Below are 10,776 nucleotides of genomic sequence, written 5' to 3'. Positions count from 1 at the left end.
TTAATGCCAATGATTGGTGAATAGAATTTGCGTTTTAAATATTCGTCAATAATGTACGTATATTATTGATACCTATGTCTCAAATGTGGTTGTTGTATTATTTGGGACTTAAAATTACTTGATGCCAAAATCCGATATTTGAATTTGTAGTCTAGATATTTTTGGAAATGATAAAAATCTACCAGAAAAAAAGACACAAAAACACTCCAAATACAGTACACATGTTGATGTATAATACCAGGATAAAAAAGAAACTATACAAAACGGATATGGTAGTTCTTTTGATAATTCTTTATATAATAGACACAACGCCTGAAAACATTACTAGACATAAATCCCTCATTGTCTCAAGGCGTATCCAAATCCCAAACCAAACGCATCACCACAAAAAACCCATTAAAATGTTTATTTTCTCGTCCCAGATCCCGCACGTGTGTACCATACACGCGGTGCGTCCACACAAAAAAAAAAAACAATCGTAATAACTCTATGGGACTTACGCCATTTTGGATTAATGAATGCGTATGCGCATACATTTTAATCGCATCTCAGTCGAGTCCCGAACGCCGAGGGAGGCGCACGTGTTTTAAGTTTAGAAAAATGGCGGGTAAATCGAATGGTATGGACGTCAGTCAGGCCGAATGGGTGCGCGCACCACCCCCCACTGGACCATTGCTTCACAGAATTGGAAAGGCCATCTATAATCCTGATGAGAAGAGTTTTTTGGGACGCACACCGAAACAGTGGGGTAAGTTTGAATAAAAATATTTATGTTGAGCGAACTAGTACCCTCATTTTTGTGTTATTGTTTTGCATAGTAAATGAAATCAGATTTAAAATCGGGTCTATCGCGAATTTATTTTGTTACCTTTATTTACCGACATTTGCTGGGACATCAGAAAGCCGCGACCACGACCAGTGAAACCTGTGTCGAAACGTCGATGTAAAGGTAACGAAATAGCGATAGACCCGATTTTAAATGTGATTTAATATGTGTTCAAAACGCGAAAGTTTTAAATGTTATATTGCATAGTATACTCGTAATGTTCAAGAAGGTTGTTTTCGTGAAAGTGAAATTTATTGTCATTTTGAATTTGCCGTAATATCTAGATAGCTCAGTATTTATTGACAAGAAGCAGGTGCTAAGTTGATTATTATAATTTTAGGGATTATGTAAGATAATTTGGTACCTAAGTAAAAATCTTACAGAAGATCTTATAGATATCTTAGAGAAAACGTCAAAATAAGCAGATTTTACTTGACTTATTTTTAAAATTTAAAAATATCAAGATATTGCATTGCACTCCAAAATTTGAAGATTTTGAAGGACAGAAAAAGAACTTTCTTCAACATAACACCAACTTTTTATTACTTCATCATGTAAGAAATATTAAAATAAGTAGCTTTTGTCATGTATAATTTTTCTCTAAGATCAACCATTATGGAGATAGGCGGGGTAGAAATCGACAATTTCTTAAGGCGTTAGTTAGGAACTTAGATCTTATAAAGCTTAGAATAAATTTAAAAGTGGAAAAATTACTGTCTTGGGTGAGACTTAACTCACGGCCTCTGGTCTCTCAAGTCTCACCCAAGGCAGTAATTTTTCCACTTTTAAATTTATTCTAAGCTTAATAGTAGATCTTATAGCCGGTCGGTTTTCTGTGGCCGGTCCACAGCCCTAAAGAGTCCCCGGCAAGCTCAAACTACAAACGTAGTTACGCTCTCATTTTAAAACGACTAGCTAGATTGCTCTGAAACTTTGTACTTACAATAGGATAAGGTATATCTAGGTCTGTAATTAGTTTATGTAGGTGTCATACAACAGTTAAAAAATACAGCGAATTTAGGTTTTTCATACAAAACTTGTTTTAGCTCTATTTCGTTTGTTTTCTATACTAGAGCTATATAAACTAATTACAGACCTAGATATACCTCATGTCATTGTATGTGCAAAATTTCATTATAATCCAACACGTAGTTTTAAAATGAGAACGAAACTCCGTTGGCATGGGAAGGTGAAATTTGGCCGAGCTTGCCGGGGACTCTTAAAAAGCACCCCTTCTATAGTTGATTTCGAGTAAAACTTGTTTTTAATCCGGTTTACTCTTGCAAATTTATTAATTTAATAAATATTTAAAATATGTACAAAATTGCATTATAAATAGGTGTAACGCTGTTTTAGGGACTAATCGAAATGTACATTTGTCATTCGTTCCATTCGCCTCTTTTTAGGGTTCCGTACGCAAAGGGTAAAAACGGGACCCTATTACTAACGCTCCGCTGTCTGTTCGTCTGTCACCAGGCTGTATCTCACGAACCGTGATTCACAGATGATATTTCTGTTGCCGCTACAACAAATACTAAAAACAGAATAAAATAAATACCTATTTAAGTGGGGCTCCCATACAACAAACGTGATTTTATTGCCGTTATTATGCGTAATGGTACGGAACCCTTCGTGCGCGAGCCGGACTCGCACTTGGCCGGTTTTATTTTGCTAGACAGAGGTCTCGAAGTGGTCGGCTAAGCTATACCAAGTTTGATTAAACTTTTCGGTAAAATTCATTGGGGTAACTTCGAAAGCGGGTTAATTATGTAAATTACAAATACATATCTACTAAACTATAGTATATACAAGTAGTCATAGATGCGCCACCGAGCGACCAGGGGTAAGAGCAGCAGGAGGAAGAATATTCATATAAAATTTGGGCAGCATAGGATTTTTTCTCTTTCACTCTTATAAATTTCGGTATTTCGCCATCGTCTACCTATGATGCCACCCGGTCAGTGATAAGGACAAAGCATGGCACTATTTCCTCTTTCCTCTAATAGGAATCGCAATAAGACTATCTTTCTCTATCAAAGAGTGTCAGGCCCTTGCTTGGTAAGCGTCTCAGTAGCCTAAGTGCCTGACCGTTGACCGATAAAACATTTGATTGATTGATTGATCTCTCATCTCAAGAGAGATCGAGATCGTTAAAATGGTTTTAATTATTTTTTTAGGGTTCCGTACCCAAAGGGTAAAAACGGGACTATAACAGACTCCGCTGCCTGTCTGTCTGTCTGTCCGTCTGTCACCAGGCTGTCTCATGAACCGTGATAGCTAGACAGTTGAAATTTTCACAGATGATGGTAGGTATTTCTGTTGCCGCTATAACAACTAATACTAAAAACAGAATAAAATAAATATTTAAGTGGGGCTCCCATACAACAAACGTGATTTTTTTGCAGTTTTTTGCGTAATGGTACGGAACCCTTCGTGCGCGAGTCCGACTTGCACTTAGCAGGTTTTTTTTTAAATAAAAAAAGCCGTGGAGAGTTGGAGACTGGATGAATGATCGAACGTCGACCAAAAAAAAAACTTCAATCTGATGGAACAACGAATTACAGACGAGCCGTCCCGAAAGTACGACTCACGACGACTTGCACGTTTTAGAACCATACTTTTTTAGGCGTAAGTCCTTTCATTTTGGAATTCTGTAGGTATTGAACAGTAAAAATAAAATTATATTATTATTCCTAGGGTAAACTACAAACTACAGATTTCAAAAAGGTTAAGGTTTCGAAAACGTTTAAACGGGTTTATATATAGTCAGGATCTGGTGATGCTGATGGTCCCTTTCAAGGGTTCCGTACCCAAAGGGTAAAAACGGGACCCTATTACTAACTCCGCTGTCCGTCTGTCTGTCACCAGGCTGTATCTCATGAACCATGATAGCTAGACTGTTGAAATTTTCACAGATGATTCTCACCGTCCAGGGTAGGCGTGATCTCGACAGGATCGCCGCTCAGGTCAAGCTAAAGGCCAAGCAGGCAACTAAGCAGCAAGTCATCGAGCTGTAAATCTAATAAATAAAGTAACATTCAGCTAAATCGCGATATGTTTGGACCTACACTAACCAACTTTATCTGCAATTTGATCCGGTGTATAACATTGCATATCGTTTCTCTCGGCTAGCGTTTCAGCTACTTATGTGGGATATTTATGTAGGTAAAGGTATAAATGTGGTGTTTTCTATAAAAAAGGACCTTCTTGTCGATGGCGTTTACGCCATTATTTACGATGCTCCGATATAAATACAATGCCGCGCGACGCTGTGCGGCGTAAGCGCCATCGACAATAAGGTCCCTTTTCATAGAAAACGCCCCAAATAGGCAGGTACTCTGTTCTAAAATAGGAAAAGGATCTCGATACTATCCAGGCCATATTGATTATCACTTGGGGTTCATCCATATTAATTACAACACACACACACGTTAACACGAATTTCGAGGTTTTTGGTCACATTTGGCAAACCCCTCCCTGGTGTGACGTCACATTTTGTCAACGAAATCGGCAAGTCGAATTAAGTATTACTTATTAATGTTTTATCAAAATATTTTTGACAAAAGACATATTAGTAATTTTATAACCCAAAACAGATTAGGAAAGAAAATTAAATGATTTATAAAAACGATTATCGTTCCAAAAACTTGTGTTATTTAAACGAATACAACGAACAAAATAAACAGCGAATAAAATAATTTAAATAATTTTCGTACCCCGCCTTATACCCATATTAGAATCTACCTCCATCGAATACTGCGCTATATTGTTGCTAATTATGCAATGGATGTAATCATTTCATTAGCCACAATAATGTCATTATAGTCATGTCGTGTGCACAGCAGATTAACCAAGCCATTGACCAATGATTACAATCACTCACAATGATCACCGAGCATTTGTACATTTGTCACTTTTTCAACCAAAAGGTACCACATTGTCGCTTGTTGATAAGGTTGATTTCTAATTGAAGCTATATGGAAATAGCGCCATACTGACATGCGACAATACCCTTAGCCAAGTACCCTTTTGGTTGAAAATGGCACATTTATGGAGAACTATTAGCGACCCGCCCCGGCTTCGCATGGGTAACACCAAAGATAGATATAACTCCGTAATAGATGGATACAGTTAAAGGAAAAAACGTGCCTCGAAAATCAAGAAAATTTGATTCTCGTTCAGAGGGCGCTACTAGTTTTGGCCAACTGTCGTATAGATGGCGTTGACGGTTTCGTTTGTTATTTAACAATTTTAACGCATATCAGTGACAGAACATGGGTCAAAATCATAAAAATAATTAATGCAAAGAAAAAAATCATTTATCTATATTTAAATACATTTTATCGTATTTTTATAAAGGATATAGATGGCAGTGAATTTACTGGGGTTACAAAATTTACTATGACAGTACCGCTCTAGTATAAGTTACTCTATGGTAACACAAAACCTTAACATTATATACACTTAAACCTTCCTCAAGAATCACTCTATTGATAGGTGAAAACTGCATGAAAATCCGTTCAGTAGTTTTTGAGTTTATCGCGAACATACATACATACAGACAGACACGGCGAGGGACTTTGTTTTATAAGGTGTAGTGATAGTGATGAACCTAGTTCCTAGATGTATTGCGTTTGGATTTTTTTTTACGCAAGTTAACATACTAATAAATTGATGGTTCGATTCCCTAATCTACTACCCATTCTAAAAGGCGTATTCTAATTTTAATTATAGGATATGAATTTGATCGGGATACGATAATAATCGAATCTGTCAGTGCCTAATGCGACATTTCTTCAACTAAAAACGTCAATTTTGACACGGACAGATTCTCAATGCTAATATTTTATAGCATTTTCGTTCGGCTAATTTACTGTATAACCAATATGGGTTTGCCCGCAAACACTCTAGCTGTAAGGTTACCTCCCTGCCGAGGTTGCCTCCATCATCAGATCAGCTCCGTGGTACCATAATATTGCATATTCTAGACCTGTACCGCTGGCTATATTTTGACCCCTAGGTTATAAAAATATTAAAGTCAATTCTGTTTTCGCTTATGAATACTTTGTTAAGATATAAATCTTACATTTTGTTTTGTGTCATATATATAATTTGCTTTTCTATTAATTTGTTATTTTGTGGTAATTATTTTTTATTTGGAATTATCTTGGAGAAAAAAATATTCGAGAGAAAACATGTAACTGTGTTGCATTTAGGATAGTGTTTTTAGTGTGAAAACATAGTTTGTGTCAATTACGTCCACTGCAATCTGATACTATGTCATAATATTCTAAATGACACAAAAAAAAAATAGAGTTAAAAAAAATTACTTAGGTCGAATTTAATCGTTTAAATAGGTCCATTAAATGATTTTGTGTCTTATTAAGGCATAGCTTCATAAGATATTTGATGATTTTGTTGTAACAGGCTGTCACCGTTACAAAAGAATATTAAAGATATTAGAGTTTACATCTTATTAATTTGAAATGCGGAATAAATAAGATGTATGAATTTGTGTCACTTGCATCCACTGCATAAACAGATATTACAAAAATATTATTTGCGTTCAAACGAAGCTAACGGGCGGTCTGAATGGGCAACGGAGGCCGTGCAGGGTGGGGCCGCGGCGTGACCTTGCCGTACGCAACGCATGTTTACTTCGCCTGTGCGCCAAATTAACGCAACTTATTCAAAGAAGTTACGCAAACAACACAACAACAAGCAAGCAAAGAATGCGTCGAATTATCTTTTACCTATTTAAAACTCATAGATATTGTACAATGTCACCATTATGCAAAAGAACTGTAAGTACATGTTTGATTTGCGAGCGAGCTGGCAACATTGCGCAGGGAAATCTTAAAAATATCGCGTTTACGTGAACGCCACATACATTTGTGACAGTGATAGGGAAAAGGTACCACTAAAGTAAAATTTGGTTATTAATACCGTGACTTTCTTTCATTCTTTGATAAAAAAAATTGCTATTTATGCAACAAGTGCGGAAATCATCTTTATGCACGTGTATCATACAATGTTTTACTATGCATTGTGCGAGTAAATAAAAAAAACATGTCATGGCAAATAAGTTTAATTATTAAAAGGAGTGTTTTAAATCGACACGAGTTGCGAATTACCTATTCGCACGTGTATCGTACGTTTTACAGTACATATGGCCCTTTAAACTTTCGACATATGCACGGTAAGTGCTCTTTTCCGCACTAGTGCGAGAAAGTAGCACCATATGTACTGTAAAAAAATTGAAAACAAAAAGCACTAGTGCGGAAAAGCAGTACTTTCCGCACGATATGGCTCCGTAGGAAACGCACTTTTCGAGCACATGCATTGTAAAAAAATATGTAGGACTGTATCTCCTAAACCATGCGTCGTAGCGCAAAAATAATAAAATTTTCGTTCCCCTTTATGTAACCCAAAAGTAATATATGAAAAATACAATGAAAAAAAAAAGAAACAAAATCTTTATAGGGCTGTATTAGCTGTATCTCCTATATCGTGCATCGTAGCGCAAAAATAATCAAATTTTCGCTCCCCTTTAAGAAGCCCCTAATTAAGATTTAAAAACGCAAAAAAGAAAAAAAAGAGGAAAAAATCTTTATAGGGCTGCATCTCCTAAACCGTGCATAAAAATAATCAAATTTTCGTTCCCCTTAAGAAACCCTTAATTAAAACTTTTAAAAAAACCAGGAAAAAAACTTTATAGAGCTATTATAGCTATATATATAGATATAATATCTCCTAAACCGTGCGTGGTGGCGCAAAAATAATAAAAATTTCGTTCCCCTTTATGAAGCCCCAAAGTAATATACTAAAAACACAATGAAAAAAAAGAAAAAAAATAACAAAAAAACTTTATAGGGCTGTGTCTCCTACACCGTGCATCGTAGCGCAAAAATAATTTAAAAAATCCCTTTAAGAAACCCCTAATTAAGATTGAAAAACGCAAAAAAGAAAGTGGAAAAAAAATCATTTTAGGGCTGTATCTCCTAAACCGTGCGTCGTAGCGCAAAAATAATAAAATTTTCGTTCCCCTTTACGGAACCCCAAAGTAATATACAAAAAACACAATGAAAAAAAAAAAACAAAAAAAAACTTTATAGGGCTGTATCTCCTAAACCGTCGTAGCGCAAAAATAATCAAAATTTCGTTCCCCTTTGTGGAACCCCAAACTAATATACAAAAAACACAATGAAAAAAAAAACAAAAAAAAATCTTTATAGGGCTGCATATCCTAAATCGTGCATCGTAGCGCAAAAATAATCAATTTTTCGTTCCCCTTTAAGGATCCCTTAATTAATACTTAAAAAAAAAAACAAAAAAAAACAGGAAAAAATCTTTATAGAGCTATATCTCCTAAACCGTGCGTGGTAGCGCAAAAAGAACAAAATTTTCGTTCCCCTTTACGGAACCCCAAAATAATATACAAAAAACACAATGAAAAAAAAATCTTTATAGGGCTGCATCTCCTAAACCGTGCATCGTAGCACAAAAATAATCAAATTTTCGTTCCCCTTTAAGAAACCCTTAATTAAAACTTAAAAAAAACAGGAAAAAAAACTTTATAGAGCTGTATCTCCTAAACCGTGCGTGGTACCGCAAAAACAATAAAATTTTCGTTCCCCTTTATGCAACCCATAATTTATATTTAAAAAAAAACGCAAAATTTAAAAAAAAAATCTTTATAGGGCTGTATCTCCTAAACCATGCGTCGTAGCGCAAAAATAATAAAATTTTCTTTCCCCTTTATGCAACCCATAATTTATATTTAAAAAAAAACGCAAAATTAAAAAAAAAACATTATAGGGCTGTATCTCTTAAACCATGCGTCGTAGCGCAAAAATAATTTAAAAAACCCCTTTAAGAAACCCGTAATTAATACTTAAATTTTCGTTCCCCTTTATGAAACCCCAAAGTAATATACAAAAAACACAATGTAAAAAAGAAAAAAAAAACAATAAAAAATTATTTATAGGGCTGTATCTCTTAAACCATGCGTCGTAGCGCAAAAATAATTTAAAAAACCCCTTTAAGAAACCCGTAATTAATACTTAAAAAAAACAAAAAAAAACCAGGAAAAAAAACTTTATAGAGCTGTATCTCCTAAACCGTGCGTGGTACCGCAAAAACAATAAAATTTTCGTTCCCCTTTATGCAACCCATAATTTATAGTTAAAAAAACGCAAAATTTAAAAAAATAAATCTTTATAGGGCTGTATCTCCTAAACCATGCGTCGTAGCGCAAAAATAATAAAATTTTCGTTCCCCTTTAAGAAGCCCCTAATTAAGATTTAAAAACGCAAAAAAGAAAAAGAGAAAAAAATCATTTTAGGGCTGTATCTCCTAAACCGTGCGTCGTAGCGCAAAAATAATAAAATTTTCGTTCCCTTTTATGAAACCCCAAAGTAATAACAAAAAACGCAATGACAAAAAAAAGAAAAAAAAAACAACAAAAAAAACTTTAGGGATGTATTTCCTAAACCGTGCATGGTAGCGAAAAATAATCAAATTTTCGTTCCCCTTAAGAAGCCCTTAATTAAGATTTAGAAACGTAAAAAAGAAAAAGAAAAAATCTATATAGGGCTGTATCTCCTAAACCGTGCGTCGTAGCGCAAAAATAATCAACTTTTCGGTCCCCTTTATGTAACCATTAATTTATACAAAAAAAAAACGCAAAAAAAAAGTTTTTTTTTTATAGGGCTTGATCTCCTAAACCATGCGTCGTAGCGTAAAAATAATTAAATTTTCGTTCCCCTTTATGAAACCCCAAAGTAATATACAAAAAACACAATGTAAAAAAGAAAAAAAGAAAAAACAATAAAAAAAACTTTATAGGGCTGTATCTCCTAAACCGTGCGTCGTAGCGCAAAAATAATCAAATTTTCTTTCCTCTTTATTCAACCCTTAATTTATATTTAAAAAAAAAACGCTTTCACTAAACTGCTGTAACTCGAAAACTTAGAATCCACAAAGGGGAGTTTACTAAATTATGACACATATTAAAGCCTGACCAGTAATATATGATCATTGTCAAGAGGGCGCTGTTCATTCTCATGTATAGGGTGACAGTTCCGTATAGTATGAAAAAATATTGTATTTAATGAACATCATCATCAATGTAATTAATGTTGCTTGCCACGCTTAAACATAACAAAAATCACAATAAATTGCGTCTTAAAATAAACTTAAAAAGTCTACTAAAAATCGAAACAAAAGTAATTTTTAAGTCGCTGTTGTGACATTCTCAATCAAAAGGTAGGTACCACTTTGTCGTTTACCATAAAGACGAAATTTGATTATATCTTTATACAAATAACCTGTCAGAGAAAGTGGTACCTTTTGATTAGGAACGTCACAAATGTTGGTCAGTATGAGGAGTGCAGCCTAGTTTATTTTTAATTATATTTATATACCTACTACGGTAAGATTGATAAGACAATGTAATTATGCCTCCGAATGAAATAAATACACTGTATCGCAAAACTAAGTGGCGAGACAGCTCATAATGCCATCTCTTTCACTCTTGGTTGGTCTTAACAAGGGTAAAGGAGATAGTATTAAGATCTCAGTCGCCAGCTGATATTGCGGCAAGTATAATAAGCACCCCACCCGCGTAGGTACCCTTCCCCGCGCACGCCCTTCTTGCTCAATTGAGTTTTATTTTGCCAGATAGTAAAAAACCGTGGATCAAAATGACCCAAATTATGAATGATGTCTCAATGTGGTATTATAATATTGTAGACGTAAACTTAATAAAATATGAATTTTTTTTTGTGGCAGATACAGGGTGTTAATTAGAAAAAATTTTTTTTAAATAAAAGCGGTGGATGAATTTGACACAGATTTGTTTGAATAACATATAACAATGTTCTGTAAAGTACAACACTTCACTTACCGACTCTAATATTTTTTTAGGCGTTTTAGGATCAATATTAGGT

The 10,776-nt window shown here is 34.7% G+C and overlaps 1 protein-coding gene and 1 long non-coding RNA gene across 2 annotated transcripts in view; both read left to right on the top strand.

The window, feature by feature from the left end:
* The window catches only part of LOC134740517 (uncharacterized), a 96,743-nt gene that overhangs the window by 38,002 nt on the left and 47,965 nt on the right, over window positions 1–10,776 (top strand). The gene's annotated exons all lie outside the window — the stretch shown is intronic.
* Window positions 567–10,776, top strand: part of LOC134740501 (sodium/potassium-transporting ATPase subunit beta-1-like) — a 33,909-nt gene continuing 23,699 nt past the window's right edge. The window contains exon 1 of the mRNA XM_063673003.1: window positions 567–748. Within this exon, the coding sequence (XP_063529073.1) occupies window positions 601–748 (148 nt within the window). The 5' untranslated portion in view covers window positions 567–600. The remainder of the gene's footprint in view (window positions 749–10,776) is intronic.

The sequence above is a fragment of the Cydia strobilella genome, chromosome 4, assembly GCF_947568885.1.
Source record: "Cydia strobilella chromosome 4, ilCydStro3.1, whole genome shotgun sequence".
Taxonomy (NCBI): Eukaryota; Metazoa; Arthropoda; class Insecta; order Lepidoptera; family Tortricidae; genus Cydia; species Cydia strobilella.
Note: the sequence above shows the minus strand (reverse complement) of the source record. Positions and strands in the feature narration are given on the sequence as shown.